Source organism: Salmo salar, chromosome 03, assembly GCF_965601325.2.
Source record: "Salmo salar chromosome 03, fSalSal1, whole genome shotgun sequence".
In the NCBI taxonomy this organism is placed as follows: Eukaryota; Metazoa; Chordata; class Actinopteri; order Salmoniformes; family Salmonidae; genus Salmo; species Salmo salar.
The window spans coordinates 51319722-51339153 of NC_138293.1; the positions used below are offsets into that span (position 1 = coordinate 51319722).

A 19432-nucleotide genomic window follows, 5' to 3' on the forward strand; every position below is an offset into this window, starting at 1 on the left:
ACTCGCTGTTTATTATCTATGCATAGTCACTTTACAAACACCGCACATTATATGGCGCCGGAACGGATGGGCTCATAACCAACCGTGCTATTTCGCATTGTTTGTACATAATTTTGCTGCTACCGTATTGTTATTTTACTGCTGCTCTTTAATTATTTTATAAATGATTTTTTGTGGTATTTTTCTTAAAACTGCATTGTTGGTTAAGGGCTTGTAAGTAAGCATTTCACTGTTATATTCGGTGCATGTGACAAATACAATTTGATTGACTCAGCACCAGTGCCCCCATGTATATAGCCTCGTTATTGTTATGTAAATGTGTTGTGTTACTTTTTGATTGATTCGATTTTTTTACCTTAGGTCATTTAATAAATATTTTATTAACTCCATTTCTTGAACTGCATTGTTGGTTAAGGGCTTGTAAGTAAGCATTTCAGGGTAAGGTTATACCTGTTGTATTCGGCGCATGTGACAAATAAAATTTGATTTGCTTGTGAATTGTTGCATTATTGAGGAGTGAAATATGGTTTAGTTGCATTATTAAACAGTGTAAAAACGTTTAACATTAAAAAAGTTGTTGGCAAAAGTGGCGCAGTGGTCTAAGGCACTGCGTAGCGTGTGCCACTAGAGATCCTGGTTCGATTCCAGGCTATGTCACAGCCGACCGGGAGACCCATGTGGCGGCGCACAATTGGCCCAGCATCGTCCAGGTTAGGGGAGGGTTAGGCTTGCAGGGATGTTCTTGTCTCATCGCGCACTAGCTACTCCTGTGGCGGGCCAGGCGCAATGCACGCCGACACAGTCGCCAGGTGTATGGTGTTTCCTCCAACACATTAGTGCGGCTGGCTTCCGAGTTAAGCAGGCATTGTGTCAAGAAGCAGCGTAGCTTGGCTGGGTTGTGTTTCGGAGGACGCAGGGGTCTCGACATTGGCTTCTCCCGAGTCCGTATGGGAGTTGCAGAGATGGGACAAGACTGACTACCAATTGGGGAGAAAAAGGTGTAAAAAAAATTACATGTAAAAAAAATAAATAAATACAAAATAAAAACAAACAAGTTGTGAGCAAAGTTCAATAGTTTGTTAAATGCATGCTTACTGGCTACTGTGATGTTCACTGTAAATTTCAGCTGCGCAGCAAGAATCTTGTGTTGCCAAGCCACATCCAAAGGTAATAAAAGGTTGTAATTTCAATAGAAAAGTTTAAAATCTGGGGATCTGCAAAGAAGACGGTGCAGCAACAAGTCTAGTGAATGTAATGATGCTCTTAGCTCTTCTAAGCTCTTACCTTGTGAATAAAGTTCTCCACTCGTCCCTGCAGCCCCCACCAGCGGAAATGCACCGTTACAAGCTTATAGGCAGTCATATAGGGACAGTTACTGTTGTGGAGCTCCTTCTACACAGTAAAAGAGAGAGTGAATAGACAAACAAGGGGGGGAATGAGAGGCAAAGGATACCCAGAATTAACATGTAAATCACTTTTCTATTCAAAGCTAGATTGGGAAAACAAATACACTCCTTTTACTTTGAAAATGTCACACTGCCTTTATGATACATAAAATCGATGGTAAAATATGGTAAATTAAAACAGAACAAGTGTAATTTGAGACATGCCTTCCATCCTGGTCCCAGGGGTCCTCTTCCAGTTTTCTCAGAATGGAAGATGGCTGGGTCTTCCTCTGGCTTATAGTCCTACATATGAAAACAGAGAAAAAGTATTTCATATGTATACATTTTACAGATAGACTACAGTATGCATAGAATAAGGAATTAGACAAGAACCTTCTTATGGTATAAAAAGTAAAACATTTTGGTCAGGGAGTTAAACAATTATTTAGAAGTATTTATCTGCACTGTATGTTTATTAGCTAGCCAGCCAGTTTTAGAAGAATGATTCCATTCCTATTAATCCTTAAGAGTCTATTGACACACCCATGTTACCTAAGTAACATAAAACAAGTCCCATCAAAATCCTTCAGTTTATGCTAGAGATATTTGTTTTTCGCATGCGCTACGTCTCAATCCATCGCATCAGCCTATGTCGGCCTTCCGCATCTGCGGTGGAAGATGGCCAACCTATAGCGGTGTTTGTCAGACCATGGGTCTTCTGACAAAATCATCTGTAGCTTCCAAACAGTCTACAAACTAAACTACGTCCACTCTATGGAAAGATGAGACCCCTTCAAGCCCCACGGAACTCGTCTGAAGGTAACCCATACAAATAAATGGAAATATGAAGGTAGTTTAAGTGCGAACAAAAATAATGGGGTTAAATGTGTGCAAAAAGATATAAGAAAGCTCAGGAAATATTACATCTCCTAGATATAGGACAGACACTTTAAAACCATATGATTTATTTTTTGACTGTCTTCTTGCCATTTATGAATGTGTTATTCAATGTGCTTCTATGGACTACAGTAGTAAAGGCCAAATTCATAATTTTTGTTATACCTAAAAGGGTCCTAAAAGTCTAGATCAAATAGCTAAATGATCCATGGTATGAATAGGGCTGTTATGGGTCATGACCGCAGTCAAATTCCGCATGACAATTTTCTCATGGCTTCTGGAAGGAAATGCTGTCGGAATGCTCAACAGATGTCGCTCATTCAGCCGACAAACTTTCAACCGGTTCTCCCCATTAAGCAACGAGTCGGAGTCAGAGGCCGAGCCTTCTCTGGACTCTCCTCCACAAGTTACGGGGTCTGAGCCGCCAAGCCTCCCACCATTAGCTCTGACAAATTGAAAACCCTAGTCCTTAGCGACTCCATTACCCGCAGTATCAGACTTAAAAAGAATCCTCCAGCGATCATATACTGTTTACCAGGGGGCAGGGCTACCAACGTAAAGGCTAATCTGAAGATGGTGCTGGCTAATACCCCGACTACACCGAACGCGTTGCAAAATAAATTTAGGAATATGTTATTAAATTATAGCGCGCGCCAACGAGCGTCTGCGTTGCCAAGGGCTAAAATAGAAGTAATTCCTATTTCTGACGCAGATCGTGCTGCAAGTCCTGCCTCTCCCATCTCCTCATTGGTTTATAGAAGCAGACGAACTGTTTTGCCGGTTGTCGTGGTAATACTATGAAAGTGTAGATGCCAATCATCATATAAGTTCAAAGATGAAAAGGCCTGGAAGGAGGAGAGACGACTAGAAACGATTCGGTTGACCGTTTTATGTGTGGATTAATTGTCGGAGTAGAGGACCGTGTGCATTTCAGGTAAAATAACAACTCAATGTTTATATCCCAGGACAAATTAGCTAGCAACAGCAAGCTAGCTAAATTGGACAAATTAGCTAGCAAGTGCAAGCTAACTAGCCATACATGTTTAATGCTTTTCGACCTGTCCCCAAATGAATGTCATTGGTTTAGAGTTTGTTTTGTCGCGATCGTGTTTGTTGTAGGGGGACAAAATAAATGTATGCACGATGGCGCACGCACAGCCCGTTTGGGTTCCGTGTAAGGCTAAAACTGGTGAATGTACCGAGTATAGGGATATTGTTATCCACGTCGGCACCAACGATGTTAGGATGAAACAGTCAGATGTCACCAAGCGCAACATAGCTTCTGCGTGTAAATCAGCTAGAAAGATGTGTTGGCATCGAGTAATTGTCTCTGGCCCCCTCCCAGTTAGGGGGAGTGATGAGCTCTACAGCTGAGTCTCACAACTCAATCGCTGGTTGAAAACTCTTTTCTGCCCCTCCCAAAAGATAGAATTTGTAGATAATTGTCCCTCTTTCTGGGACTCACCCACAAACAAGACCAAGCCTGGCCTGCTGAGGAGTGACGGACTCCATCCTAGCTGGAGGGGTGCTCTCATCTATGAACAGACAGGGCTCTAACTCCTCTAGCTCCACAATGAGATAGCCAGCCTGTCAGCTTAGTGGAGTCTGTCACTAGCAGTCAGTGTAGTCAGCTCAGCTATCCCCATTGAGACCGTGTCTGTTCCTCGATCAAGGTTGGGCAAAACTAAACATGGCGGTGTTCGCTTTAGCAATATCACAGGAATAAAAGACCTCCTCCATTCCTGGCATTATTGAAAGAGATTGTGATATCTCACATCTCAAAACAGGGCCAATAATGTTAGATCCCTCACTTCCAAGGAAGTTATAGTCAATGAACTAATCACTGATCATAATCTTGATGTGATTGGCCTGACTGAAACATGGCTTAAGGCTGATGAATTTACTGTGTTAAATGAGGCCTCTCCTCCTGGTTAAACTAGTGACCATATCCCCCACGCATCCCGCAAAGGCGGAGTTGTTTGCGATAGCAAATTTCAATTTACAAAAAATATTATTTTCATCTTTTGAGCTTCTAGTCATGACATCTATGCAGCCTACTCAATCACTTTTTATAGCTACTGTTTACAGGTGTCCTGGGATGTACACAGCATTCCTCACCGAGTTCCCTGAATTCCTAAATTGGACCTTGTAGTCATGGCAGAAAATATTGACATTTTTGGTGACTTTAATATTCACATGGAAAAGTCCATAGACCCACTCCAAAAGGCTTTTGGAGGCATCATCAACTCAGTGGGTTTTGTCCAACATGTCTCTGGACCTACTTACTGCCACAGTCATACTCTGGACCCAGTTTTGTCCCGTGGAATAAATATTGTGGATCTTAATGTTTTATCTCATAATCCTAGACTATCGGACCACCAATTTATTACGTTGGCAATCGCAACAAATAATCTGCCTAAACCCCAACCAAGGCTCATCAAAAGCCATGCTATAAATTCCCAGACAACCCAAGGATTCCTAGATGCCCTTCCAGACTCCCTCGACCTACCCAGGGACATCGGATAACAAAAATCAGTTAACCACCTGAGGAACTAAATGTAAACTTGCGTAATACCCTAGATGCAGTCGCACCCCTAAAAACATTTGTCATAAGAAACTAGCTCCCTGGTATACAGAAAATTCCCAGGCCTGAAACAAAACTTGCAGAAAATTTTAACAGAAACGGCGCTCTCCCAAACTACCAATTTTCAGACTAGCTTGGAAAGACAGTACCGTGCAATATCGAAGAGCCCTCACTGCGGCTCGATCATCCTATTTTTCCAACTTAATTGAGGAGAATAAGAACAATCGAAAATGTATTTTTAATACTGTCGCAAAGCTAACTAAAAAGCAATCCCCAAGAGAGGATGGCTTTCACTTCAGCAGTGATAAATTCATGAACTTCTTTGACAAAAAGATCATGATCATTAGAATACAAATTACAGACTCCTCTTTAAATCTGTGCATTTCTCCAAAGCTCAGTTTTCCTGAATCTGCACAACACTGCCAGGACCTAGGATCAAGTTAAATAAAAAACTATTCGGTCTCTCTCGAATCTCCCATGCCTCTCAATTTTTTTTGAAAAAGCTGTTGCGCAGCAACTCCGTGCCTCCCTGAAGACAAACAATATATGAAACGCTTCAGTCTGGTTTTAGACCCCATCATAGCACTGAGACTGCACTCGTGAAGGTGGTAAATTACATTTTAATGGTGTCAGACCAAGGCTCTACATCTGTCCTTGTGCTCCTAGACCTTAGTGCAGCTTTTGACACCATCGATCACAACATTCTTTTGAGAGATTGGAAACCCAGATTGGTCTACACGGACAAGTTCTGGCCTGGTTTAGATCTTATCTGTCAGAAAGATATCAGTTTGTCTCTGTGGATGGGTTGTCCTCTGACAAATCAACTGTAAGTTTCGGTGTTCCTTAAGGTTCTGTTTTAGGACTACTACTGTTTCACTATATATATTTTACCTCTTGGTGATGTCAACCGGAAACATAATGTTAACTTTCACTGCTGTGCGGACGATACACAGCTGTACATTTCGATGAAACATGGTGAAGCACCAAAATTGCCCTCCCTGGAAGCCTGTGTTTCAGACATAAGGAAGTGGATGGCGGCAAATGTTTTACTTTTAATCTCGGACAAAACAGAGATGCTAGTTCTAGGTCCTAAGAAACAAGAGATTTTCTGTTGGATCTGACAATCTTGATGGTTGTACTGTCTCAAATAAAACTATGAAGGACCTCGGCGTTACTCTGGACCCTGATCTCTCTTTTGATGAACATATCAAGACTATTTCAAGGACAGCTTTTTCCATCTTCGTAACATTGCAAAAATCTGAAACTTTGTCCAAAAATGATGCAGAAAAGTTAATCCATGCTTTTGTCACTTCTAGATTAGACTACTGCAATGATCTACTTTCCAGCTACCCGGATAAAGCACTAAATAAACTTCAGTTAGTGCTAAACACGACTGCTAGAATTTTGACTAGAACCAAAAGAATTTATCATATTACTCCAGTGCTAGCCTCTCAATACTGGCTTCCTGTAAAGGCTAGGGCTGATTAAGGTTTTACTGCTAACCTACAAAGCATTACATGGACTTGCTCCTACCTATCTCTCCGATTTGGTCCTGCCGTACATACTTACACGTAGGCTACGAACACGAAACGAAGGCCTCATTGTCCCTAGAATTTCTAAGCAAACAGCTGGAGGCAGGGCTTTCTCCTATAGAGCTACATTTTTATGGAATGGTCTGCCTATCCATGTGAGAAACACAGACTCGGTCTCAACCTTTAAGTTCTGTGATCCAGTGTGGCTCAGTTGGTAGAGCATGGTGTTTGCAACGCCAGGGTTGTGGGTTCGATTCCCACGGGGGACCAGTAAGGGGAGAAAAAAAAGAAAACGTATGAAATGTATGCTTTCACTGCTGTAAGTCGCTCTGGATAAGAGCGTCTGCTAAATGACTAAAATGTAAAATGTAAATCTTTATTGAAGACTCATCTCTTCAGTAGGTCCTATGATTGAGTGCAGTCTGGCCCAGGGGTGTGAAGGTGAACGGAAAGCCTGGCCGGTTCCCCTCTCTCCACCAGGATTCTCTGCCTCTAACCCTATTACAGGGGCTGAGTCACAAGCTTATTGGTGCTCTTCCATCCTGTCCCTAGGAGGGTGTGTCACTTGAGTGGGTTGAGTCACTGACATGACCTTCCTCTCCGGGTTTGGCGCCCCCCTCGGTTTCGTGCCGCGGGGGAGAGCTTCGTGGCCTACACTCAGCCTCGTCTCTGGGTAGTAAGTTGGTGGTTGAAGATATCCCTGTAGTGGTGTGAGGGCCGTGCTTTGGCAGAGTGGGTGGGGTTATATCCTGCCTGGTTGGCCCTGTCCGGGGGTATCGTCAGATGGGGCCACAGTGTCTCCTAACCCCTCCTGTCTCAGCCTCCAGTATTTATGCTGCAATAGCTTGTGTCGGTGGGCTAGGGTCAGTCTTAAGTCTGGAGTATTTCTCCTGTACTATCAAGTGTCCTGTGTGAATTTAAGTATGCTCCCTCTAATATATTCTCTCTCCCCCTCTCTCTCCTCCCGGAGGACCTGAGCCCTGGGACCATGCCTCAGGACTACCTGGCCTGATGAACCCTTGCTGTCCCTAGTCCACCTGGTCATACTGCTGCTCCAGTTTCAACTGTTCTGCCTGTGGCTACCCTGATCTGTTCACCGGACATGCTACCTTGTCCGGACCTGCTGTTTCGACTCTCTCTCTACCGCACCTGCTGTCTCTAAATCTGAAAGCTCGGCTATGAAAAGGCAATTTCCTGAGGTGCTGACCTGCTACACCCTCTACAACAACTGTGATAATAATAATAATAATAATAATACCACCCTGCTGGTCATCTATGAACGTTTGAACATCCTGGCCATGTATTGCTATAATCTCAACCCGGCACAGCCAGAAGAGGACTGGCCACCCCTCAGTCGGGTTCCTCTCCAAGTTTCTTCCTAGATTCCTGCCTTTCTAGGGAGTTTTTTCCTAGCCAAGAGTGTGCAAAGCTGTCATCAAGGCAAAGGGTGGCTACTTTGAAGAATCTCAAATATAAAAAATACTTCGATTTGTTTAACACTTTTTTGGTTACTACATGATTCCATATCTGTTATTTCATAGTTTTGATGTCTTCACTATCATTCTACAATGTAGAAAATATTAAAAATAAAGAAAAACCCTTGAATGAGTAGGTTTTCTTAAACTTTTGACCGGTAGTGTATATTATTCGTAGCTGTCTATTTACCGCCACAAACTGATGCTGGCACTAATACAGCTCGTTGAGTGCGGTCTAAGGCCATAAGCAAACAAGAAAATGCACCTCCTGAAGCAGCGCTCCTAGTGGCCTCGGACTTTAATGCAGGCAAACCTAATTTCTACCAGCATGTCATATATTCAACCAAAGAGAAAAAAAATAACTAACCTCTAACTTTACTCCACACACAGAGATGCATACAAAGCTCTCTCTCACCCTCCATTTGGCAAATCTGACCATAATTCTATCCTACTGATTCCTGTTTACAAGCAAAAACGAAAGCAGGAAAGTAATTTGTTACTTTATTTGATTGTATTACGTTAGTTTATTTAGTAAATATTTTCTGAACTCTATTTCTTGAACTGCATCGTTGGTTAAGGGAATGTAAGTAAGCATTTCAGGGTAAGGTCTGTGACAAATAAAAATGTGATTTAAACGTCCTTGAGTGGCCCAGCCAGAGCCCGGACTTGAACCCGATCTAATATCTCTGTAGAGACCTGCAAATAGTTGTGCAGCAAAGCATCCCATCAAACCTGACAGAGCTTGAGAGGATCTGCAAATACAGGTGTGCCAAGCTTGTAGCGCCATACCTAAGAATTGAGGCTGTAATCGCTGCCAAAGGTGCTTCAACAAAGTACTGAGTAAAGGGTCTGAATACTTATGTAAATGTGTTTTTTTTATTTATTTTTTTAAACATTTTTAGTCATTTAGCAGATGCTCTTATCCAGAGCGACTTACAGTAGAGAATGCATACATTTCATAATTTTTTTCTCCGTACTGGTCCCCCGTGGGTCTTATTTCACTATCGCATCCCACAACTGTCCCAGAATATGTTTAGAATAATTACTTCTCGCACAGAACAGGTAAACTTTTGTACTATGGGAGATAGTAGATTGACATAGGCAGACAATGACATATGTCATTTTACTATCCCTCATAGTGCAAAAGTTGATAGCGTAGTGCTTCTGCTGTTCTTTAGGCTTACTCATCTTGTTGGCTGACGAAAAGTAAATGTTCTTCCAATATCTTCAACATGCACCTCGGAATTGAATAAGGACACGTGCAGTTGCGTCCATGATGTGTCAGTCTTCACTTGTAGTCTGTGAGAAAGACCCAATCACGTGACAGGCATTGGTTACTAAGAATTGAGCTATCTGAAAGAGCCATGTGAGTGAAAGGTGCTTCGGAGCACACAGCCAGGAGAAGGGAACTATAATTATTATATTCAGCCCAAGGGCACAATGGCCACTGGCTGCAAAAGGCATGAATTTTTTTTATAGGGGGCAGTACGGCCACACAAAAAGGATGCCATCGTGAAATTCGAGGCATTATCAAGTGCTTGTCAAATTGTGAATGAGAGACTGAAGTGTGTGCAGCCTGCGCAAATAAAGAGCCATGACTGTGACTTTTTTCAAATCATCATTAGTCACATCATGCAGCTTTATAATGTATTAAAATTCCAAACATATAGCCCAAAGTTTTTAGCACAACTAAAGTTGCATAAATAAGCATTTAGGCAGACCTGTTTCTTTGTTAACTGTACACAATGTGTGCACTCCCTCAAATCCTTTGGAAAAAATATATTTCCATTTTATTCAGCTATGTTCAATTGTATTCTTCATACTATAACATAATGCCACAGAATTCAAAGCAAATCTTATCTTCTAAATGAACTAATGAAGCCCACAGCCATATGGCATAGCCAGATCAGGGCCTAACATAAGGACAACTCAGTATGCTATTCGGTTCTTCTGAAATAGACTACATTTTCTTCATATCATGTTTCTTTAGACCCGTCTAAAATAAATTGATTTATTGTGATGGTGTAGGCTATAGATGCTAAATGTGTTTATGTAAATTAACAGTCAATTACCGTGAGACCGGCAGTTATTGGCTTGACAATCTCCGGCTGACAGAATTTCATGACCGCCACAGCCCTAGGTATGAACAGCTTAAAATAATTCAATTTGTTAGCGTATGGTTTCCTATGCGTTGTTGAGTTCAGCTTTCTACTTCACAGGAGAGCCATTTGAATGTAAACTTTATTTTAATCTAAATGTGTTTTTTTTTTGCCAGAAATGCCTTCTCGAACATATGAACTTTTATGTGTCTGAATAACAAACTTGTATGCCATCTGTAAATACGAACACATTTTTTTTTGGTAAACCATTTCGGGTCCATTCGTAAATTCAGTCTGGCTATGTACTCCGCTTTCAGAGCACTCTCGACTGAGTTTGCCAGAGCACAGAATAACTGATGAATTTACGAACGCTCAACACCCGTTGAATATGGCCGATGTCAGTAAACGTCGGCAAAAATGCGTAATTAAATTGTTGCCAGCAGCACAGTTAAGTGTCACCAACACTCTGGATAACATGAAATAGGCTGACCAGTGGGGTGTTCTCTCATTATGTGTCTGTTAGTAGCTAGCAAGCTAACCAATGTTCGCTTGGGTGCTTGACAGCCGTTGTGAGGTCATCGGCCAGAGCGTCTGGTGTGCGCTCTGAACGCAAAACGCTCAGAATTTACGAACGGACAATCTGACAGCACAGTTGCAGTCACCAACACTCTGGATAACATAACAGCCGAACCAGCTCTGCTAGGCTATTTATGCATAAAATGTCTAGAAAACCAGTATAAACTGTATTTATGATATGACTACTGTCGTGGAAAATTGCAAGATTTTTATAATGCTTGTATTGCATTAGAATGGTTGTTTTATTCGACAGAATAGAGTACTCTGTCAACTATTGTGTGTGTGTTTTACTGAGGATGGGCCTCTATGAGATAGCACTGACAGAGGAGATTTGCGATGTCTTTGGGTAATAAAGCATTCCAGAGAACATGAGCTAATGGTTCTGTTCTATACCGTACCAGGGTGAGACGGTTCCAGTTTGGAGTAGGAGGACCAGACACTAGTCTATACAATGAAAACGGTTGACACAGCAGTTGCTGTCTGCTATGTTTTATAGATAACTTTCATACAAATCTTAACCTTGTGACCATTCTATGTATCTGTTGTTCGTCATGTACGTTGAGAGGGGTGTATCTTGGCTATAAAAGATCTTTGTACTTTTGTGTTGTCACTTTCAATGGTTCATTAGAGATAGTGCATCATTGAAAGTCAAGTGCTTTTGCAAAGCTCTTATTATTAAAGATGTAGTTTAAGTATAACTCTGACTGGTGTGTGAAGTTTGTCTCTCTCCTCATTTGGTAATGCAGAAATTAGCCACCACACTATGTTAGGTTGACTAAGTCTATTACACAATTTCTGATCACATGCCTTACTTTTATTTGCATCACCTATGCATCTACTGCCATTCATTCCAATAAGACTGGTTTGGATTTCTCCCTGACCACAATGGCTGCCATTTTCAACTCATTTCCAGGGGCATTTTGTTGCCCTCGTCATTGAAAATGTTTCATGAATTTTATAGGGCATTTTTGCCCTGAGCCCTGGTCAAATTCCTGACCTGGATCAGCGGATATAGTCAGGTTCAAAAGCATTGGCACCCTTGATAAAGATGAGCAAGACTATAAAATAAATACTGAACTATATTGTATGCCCAAAGAAAAGATTAAATAATATAATTTTATACCAATACAATTGCTCTGATAAATATATTACTTGTTAGACTGTTTTTTTTCCTCAAAAAGGGGTAAAAATTATTTGCACCTGCCTCGAGTGGCGCAGCGGTCTAAGGCACTGCATTGCAGTTACTACAGACCCGGGTTCATTCCCGGGCTGTGCCACAACCGGCCGTGGTCGGGAGTCCTATAGCACAATTAGCCCAGCGTCGTACGGGTTAGGTGACGTGTCGGCCGGTGGGGATTTACTTGGTTCATCGCTTCAGCGTCTCCTTGTGGTGGGCTGGGTGCTTGCAGGCTGACCCCGGTCGCCAGATAAACTGTGTTTCCTCCGACACATTGGTGCAGCTGGCTTCCAGGTTAAGCTGGCTAATGTTAAGGAGAGCGGTTAGGCGGGTCATGTTTTGGAGGACGCATGACCCGTCGCCTCTCCCATGCCCATTGGGGACTTGCAGCGATGAGACAAGATCGAAAATTGGGGAGAAGGGGGTAAAGAAACAAAAAGAAAATTTAAAACATTTAAACATTAGCAATATCTCACCTTTCGATGACAATGAGCATTTTATTAAAATGTTTGAGATTAGAGAACACTTTGGAAGGAATCCAAGATCATTCATCCATACAGAATCTTTTCAGTTACTTGATATCCTTTGTCTGTGCTTACGGACTGCCCTCCTCAATTCAAGGTAAAGGTTTTCAATGGTGTTCAAGTCCAGAGACTGAGATAGCCATTGCAAAATAATTGATTTTCTTATGCTCAATAAACCATTTGTGGATTTTGATGCGTGCTTGGGGTTATCGTCTTGCTGGAAGATCCATTTGAGGCCAAGTTTTTGCCTCCTGGAAGAGGCAACCAGGTTTTTGGTTAAAATGTCCAGAGGGCTATTCCACATATGTAGCTAGATGTATCCAGGCTAGCTTCAGTTAGCTCCACATTCCAGCTCAGGCTTCATCCATACGACGATGGTGGATAAGAATAATGGCGCCGGAGGAGATGGCTGCCGTTTTACAACCCCCTAACCAATTGTGCTATTGTGGTGTTTTTTCGCATTATTTGTAACTTATTTAACCTCTATGGGCTAGGTGGGACGCTTGCGTCCCACCTACGTAACAGCCACTGCCAGCCTGTGGCGCGATTTTCAAAACCTTAAAAATCCTATTACTTCAATTTCTCAAACATATGACTATTTTACAGCCATTTAAAGACAAGACTCTCGTTAATCTAACCACACTGTCCGATTTCAAAAAGGCTTTACAACGAAAGCAAAACATTAGATTATGTCAGCAGAGTACCAAGCCAGAAATAATCAGACACCCATTTTTCAAGCCAGCATATAATGTCACCAAAACCCAGAAGACAGCTAAATGCAGCACTCACCTTTGATGATCTTCATCAGATGACAACCCTAGGACATTATGTTATACAATACATGCATGTATTGCAAAATGTGCTTTCACCAAAAAGCTATTTTAAAATCGGACATATCGAGTGCATAGAGGAGGTCTGTATCTATAATTCTTAAAATAATTGTTATGCTTTTTGTGAACGTTTATCGTGAGTAATTTAGTAAAATGTTAGCGAATTCCCCGGAAGTTTGCGGGGGGTATGCTAGTTCTGAACGTCACATGCTAATGTAAAAAGCTGGTTTTTGATATAAATATGAACTTGATTGAACAAAACATGCATGTATTGTATAACATAATGTCCTAGGGTTGTCATCTGATGAAGATCAAAGGTTAGTGCTGCATTTAGCTGTGGTTTGGGTTTATGTAACATTATATGCTAGCTTGAAAAATGGGTGTCTGATTATTTCTGGCTGGGTACTCTGCTGACAAAATCTAATGTTTTGCTTTCGTTGTAAAGCCTTTTTGAAATCGGACAGTGTGGTTAGATTAACGAGAGTCTTGTCTTTAAAATGGTGTAAAATAGTCATATGTTTGAAAAATTGAAGTTTTTGCATTTGAGGTTTTTGAATAACGCGCCACGGGATTACACTGGCTGTTACGTAGGTGGGACGATTTGGTGCCACCTACCCTAGAGAGGTTAACTTCCTGACCGATGTCTTGAGATGTTGCTTCAATATATCCACATAAATGTCGTTCCTCATGATGCCATCTATTTTGTGAAGTGCACCAGTCCCTCCTGCAGCAAAGCACACCCAGAACATGATGCTGCCACCCCCCTGCTTCACGGTTGGGATGGTGTTTTTCGGGGTGCACGCCTCCCCCTTATCCGCCAAACATAACGATGGTCATTATGGCCAAACAGTTCTATTTTTGTTTCATCAGACCAGATGACATTTCTCCCAAAAGTATGATGTTTGTCCCCATGTGCATTTGCAAACCGTAGTCTGGCTTTTTTTAATGGCGGTTTTGGAGCGGTGGCTTCTTCCTTGCTGAGCGGCCTTCCAGGTTATGTCGATATAGGATTCATTTTACTGTGGAGATAGATACTTTTGTACCCGTTTCTTCCAGCATCTTCACAAGGTCCTTTGCTGTTGTTCTGGGATTGATTTGCACTTTTTGCAGCAAATACGTTCATCTCTAGGAGACAGACGTGTCTCCTTCCTGAGCGGTATGACGGCTGCATGGTCCCATGGTGTTTATACTTGCGTACTATTGTTTGTACAGAGGAACGTGGTACCTTCATGCGTTTGGAAATTGCTTCCAAGGATGAACCAGACTTGTGGAGGTCAACATTCTTTTTTTTCTGAGGTCTTGGCTGATTTCTTTTGATTTTCCCATGATGTTAAGCAAATAGGCACTGAGTTTGAAGGTAGGCCTTGAATTACATCCACAGGTACACCTCCAATTGACTCAGATGATGTCAATTAGCCTATCAGAAGCTTCTAAAGCCATGACATAATTTTCTGGAATTTTCCAAGCTGTTTAAAGGCACAGTCAACTTAGTGTATATGTAAACTTCTGACCCACTGGAATTGTGATACAATGAATTATAAGTGAAATAATCTGTCTGTAAACAATTGTTGGAAAAATAACTTGTGTCATGCTCAAAGTAGATGTCCTAACCGACTTGACAAAACTATAGTTTGTTAACAAGAAATTTGTGGAGTGGTTGCAAAATTTGTTTTAATGACCCCAACCTAAGTGTATGTAAACTTCCGACTTCAACTGTATAAACCCAGTACAAAAAATGTGTACGTGTGTGTATATGCTTTTGTGTGTGTGTGTGTGTGTATTAGAGGTCGACCGATTAATCGGAATGGCCGATTAATTAGGGCCGATTTCAAGTTTTCATAACAATCGGAAATAGGTATTTTTGGACGCCGATTTGGCCGATTAATTTTTTTAGACCTTTATTTAACTAGGCAAGTCAGTTAAGAACACATTCTCATTTTCAATGACGGCCTAGGAACGGTGGGTTAACTGCCTTGTTCAGGGGCAGAACGACAGATTTTTACCTTGTCAGCTCAGGGATTCAATCTTGCAACCTTACGGTTAACTAGTCCAACGCTCTAACCACCTGCTTTACATTGCACTCCACGAGGTTACGCGAATGCAGTAAGAAGCTAAGGTAAGTTGCTAGCTAGCATTAAACATCTTATAAAAAACAATCAATCAATCATAATCACTAGCTAACTACACATGGTTGATGATATTACTAGTTTATCTAGCCTGTCCTGCGTTGCATATAATCGCTTCGGTACACGTTGCTCCAACCATAAACATCAATGCCTTTCTTAAAATCAATACACAAGTATATATTTTTAAACCTGCATATTTAGTTAATATTGCCTGCTAACATGAATTTCTTTTAACTAGGGAAAATGTGTCACTTCTCTTGCAAACAGAGTCAGGGTATATGCAGCAGTTTGGGCCACCTGGCTTGTTGCGAACTGTGAAGACTATTTCTTCCTAACAAAGACAGCCTACTTCGCCAAACGGGGATGATTTAACAAAAGCGCATTTGCGAAAAAAGCACAATCGTTGCATAACTGTACCTAACCATAAACATCAATGCCTTAAAATCAATACACGGAAGTATATACTTTTAAACCTGCATATTTAGCTAAATGAAATCCAGGTTAGCAGGCAATATTAACCAGGTGAAATTGTGTCATTTTGCGTTCATTGCACGCAGTCAGGGTATATGCAACACTTTGGGTAATTTGTCAGAATTTTACGTAATTATGACATAACACTGAAGGTTGTGCAATGTAACAGGAATAACGTTTTGTTTTCGAGATGATAGTTTCCGGATTCGACCATATTAATGACCTAAGGCTCGTGTTTCTGTGTGTTATTATGTTATAATTAAGTCTATGATTTGATAGAGCAGTCTGACTGAGCGATGGTAGGCAGCAGCAGGCTCGTAAGCATTCATTCAAAATAGCACTTTTGTGCGTTTTGCCAGTAGCCCTTCACAATGCATTGCGCTGTTTATGACTTCAAGCCTATCAACTCCCAAGATTAGGCTGGTGTAACCCATGTGAAATGGCTAGTTAGTTAGCCGGGTGCGCGCTAATAGCGTTTCAAACGTCACTCGCTCTGAGACTTGGAGTAGTTTTTTCCCTTCCTCTACATGGGTAACGCTGCTTCGAGGGTGGTTCGAGTCCTGGTTCGAGCCCAGGTAGGAGCGAGGAGAGGGACGGAAGCTATACTGTTACACTGGCAATACTAAAGTGCCTACAAGAACATCCAATAGTCAAAGGTATATGAAATACAAATCGTATAGAGAGAAATAGTCCTATAATTCCTATAATAACTACAACCTAAAACATCTTACCTGGGAATATTGAAGACTCATGTTAAAAGGAACCACCAGCTTTCATATGTTCTCATGTTCTGAGCAAGGGACTTAAACGTTAGCTTTTTTACATGGCACATATTGCACTTTTACTTTCTTCTCCAACACTTTGTTTTTGCATTATTTAAACCAAATTGAACATGTTTCATTATTTATTTGAGGCGAAATTGATTTTATTGATGTATTATATTAAGTTAAAATAAGTGTTCATTCAGTATTGTTGTAATTGTCATTATTACAACAACAACAAAAACGGCCGATTAATCAGCCTTTTTTGGTCCTCCAATAATCGGTATCGGCGTTGAAAAAAATCATAAAATCGGTCGACCTCTAGTGTGTATGCACCTATGTTTGTGTTGCTTCACAGACCCTGCTGTTCCATAAGGTGTTTTTTAAATCTAATTGTACTGCTTGCATGAGTTACTTGATGTGGAATACAGTTCCATGCAGTCATGGCTCTATTAAGTACTGTGTGCCTTTCATAGTCAGTTCTGGACTTGGGGACTGTGAAAAGACCTCGTGGTATGTCTTGAGTGAACATGGAGTATAGGAGGTGACTCAGCATGCATCCCTGAGGGGCCCCCGTGCCTGGGTGGTAAGGGTAGGCAACAACACATCTGCTACACTGATGCGCTACACGGGGGCCCCTGAGGGGTGCATGCTCGGTCCCCTCCTGTACTCCCTGTTCACTCACGACTCCAACACCATCATTAAGTTTGCCGATGACACAACAGCAGTAGGCCTGATCACTGACAACGATGAGACAGCCTATAGTGAGGAGGTCAGAGACCTGGCCGTGTGGTGCCAGGACAACAACCTCCCCCTAAACGTGATCAAGACAAAAGATATGATTGTCGACTACAGGAAAAGGAGGAAAGAGCACGCCCCCGTTCTCATCGACAGGGCAGTAGTGGAGCAGGTTGAGAGCTTCAAGTTCCTTGATGTCCACATCACCAACAAACTATCATGGTCCAAGCACACCAAGACAGTCGTGAAGAGGGCACGACAAAGCCTATTCCCCTCAGGAGACTGAAAAGATTTGACATGGGTCCTCAGATCCTCAAAAAGTTCTACAACTTGGATTGCGTCCTACCTGACAGGTCGCTCCTACCAGGTGGCGTGGCGAGAATCTGTCTCCGCACCACGTGCTCTCACCACTGGTGTCCCCCAGGGCTCTGTTCTTGGCCCACTCCTATTCTCGCTATACACCAAGTCACTTGGCTCTGTCATATCCTCACATGGTCTCTCATATCATTGCTATGCAGATGACACACAATTAATCTTCTCCTTTCCCCCTTCTGACAACCAGGTGGCGAATCGCATCTCTGCATGTCTGGCAGACATATCAGTGTGGATGACGGATCACCACCTCAAGCTGAACCTCGGCAAGACGGAGCTGCTCTTCCTCCCGGGGAAGGACTGCCCGTTCCATGATCTCGCCATCACGGTTGACAACTCCCTTGTGTCCTCCTCCCAGAGTGCTAAGAGCCTTGGCGTGACCCTGGACAACACCCTGTCGTTCTCCACCAACATCAAGGCGGTGACCCGATCCTGTAGGTTCATGCTCTACAACATTCGCAGAGTACGACCCTGCCTCACACAGGAAGCGGCGCAGGTCCTAATCCAGGCACTTGTCATCTCCCGTCTGGATTACTGCAACTCGCTGTTGGCTGGGCTCCCTGCCTGTGCCATTAAACCCCTACAACTCATTCAGAACGCCGCAGCCCGTCTGGTGTTCAACCTTCCCAAGTTCTCTCACGTCACCCCGCTCCTCCGCTCTCTCCACTGGCTTCCAGTCGAAGCTCGCATCCGCTACAAGACCATGGTGCTTGCCTACGGAGCTGTGAGGGGAACGGCACCTCCGTACCTTCAGGCTCTGATCAGGCCCTACACCCAAACAAGGGCACTGCGTTCATCCACCTCTGGCCTGCTCGCCTCCCTACCTCTGAGGAAGCACAGTTCCCGCTCAGCCCAGTCAAAACTGTTCGCTGCTCTGGCACCCCAATGGTGGAACAAGCTCCCTCACGACGCCAGGACAGCGGAGTCAATCACCACCTTCCGGAGACACCTGAAACCCCACCTCTTCAAGGAATACCTGGGATAGGATAAGGCCATACAAACGCTCCACACCGCGTGGCCGCTGCCACTCTAACCTGGTGGTCCCAGCGCGCACGACCCACGTGGAGTTCCAGGTCTCCGGCAGCCTCTGGAACTGCCGGTCTGCGGCCAACAAGGCTGAGTTCATCTCAGCCTATGCTACCCTCCAGTCCCTAGACTTCCTGGCGCTGACGGAAACATGGATTACCACAGATAACACTGCTACTCCTACTGCTCTCTCCTCGTCTGACTACGTGTTCTCGCATACCCCTAGAGCATCGAGCCAGCGGGGTGGTGGCACTGGAATCCTCATCTCTCCCAAGTGGACATTCTCTCTTTCTCCCCTGACCCATCTGTCTATCTCCTCATTTGAATTCCATGCTGTCACAGTTACCAGCCCTTTCAAGCTTAACATCCTTATCATTTATCGCCCTCCAGGTTCCCTTGGAGAGTTCATCAATGAGCTTGACGCCTTGATAAGTTCTTTTCCTGAGGATGGCTCACCTCTCACAGTTCTGGGTGACTTTAACCTCCCCACGTCTACCTTCGACTCATTCCTCTCTGCCTCCTTCTTTCCACTCCTCTCTTCTTTCGACCTCACCCTCTCACCTTCCCCCCCTACTCACAAGGCAGGCAATACGCTTGACCTCATCTTTACTAGATGCTGTTCTTCCACTAATCTCATTGCAACTCCCCTCCAAGTCTCCGACCACTACCTTGTATCCTTTTCCCTCTCGCTCTCATCCAACACTTCTCACTCTGCCCCTACTCGGATGGTATTGCGCCGTCCCAACCTTCGCTCTCTCTCTCCCGCTACTCTCTCCTCTTCCATCCTATCATCTCTTCCCTCTGCTCAAACCTTCTCCAACCTATCTCCTGATTCTGTCTCCTCAACCCTCCTCTCCTC

At 43.0% G+C, this 19432-nt stretch overlaps 2 protein-coding genes across 2 annotated transcripts in view; one reads left to right on the plus strand and one right to left on the minus strand.

Moving 5' to 3' along the window:
* Positions 1-19432, minus strand: part of pitpnbl (phosphatidylinositol transfer protein, beta, like) — a 75952-nt gene that overhangs the window by 29331 nt on the left and 27189 nt on the right. Inside the window, exons 8-9 of the mRNA XM_014192145.2 lie at positions 1611-1688; positions 1285-1392 (exon numbers count right to left, since the gene is read on the minus strand). Of these exons, the coding sequence (XP_014047620.2) occupies positions 1285-1392; positions 1611-1688 (186 nt within the window). The remainder of the gene's footprint in view (positions 1-1284; positions 1393-1610; positions 1689-19432) is intronic.
* Positions 17511-19097, plus strand: LOC145877582 (uncharacterized). The gene is made up of 2 exons (XM_082973547.1): positions 17511-17542; positions 17738-19097. Exon 2 carries the CDS (start codon positions 17783-17785, stop codon positions 18530-18532), a length of 750 nt encoding a protein of 249 aa, XP_082829673.1. The 5' UTR covers positions 17511-17542; positions 17738-17782; the 3' UTR covers positions 18533-19097.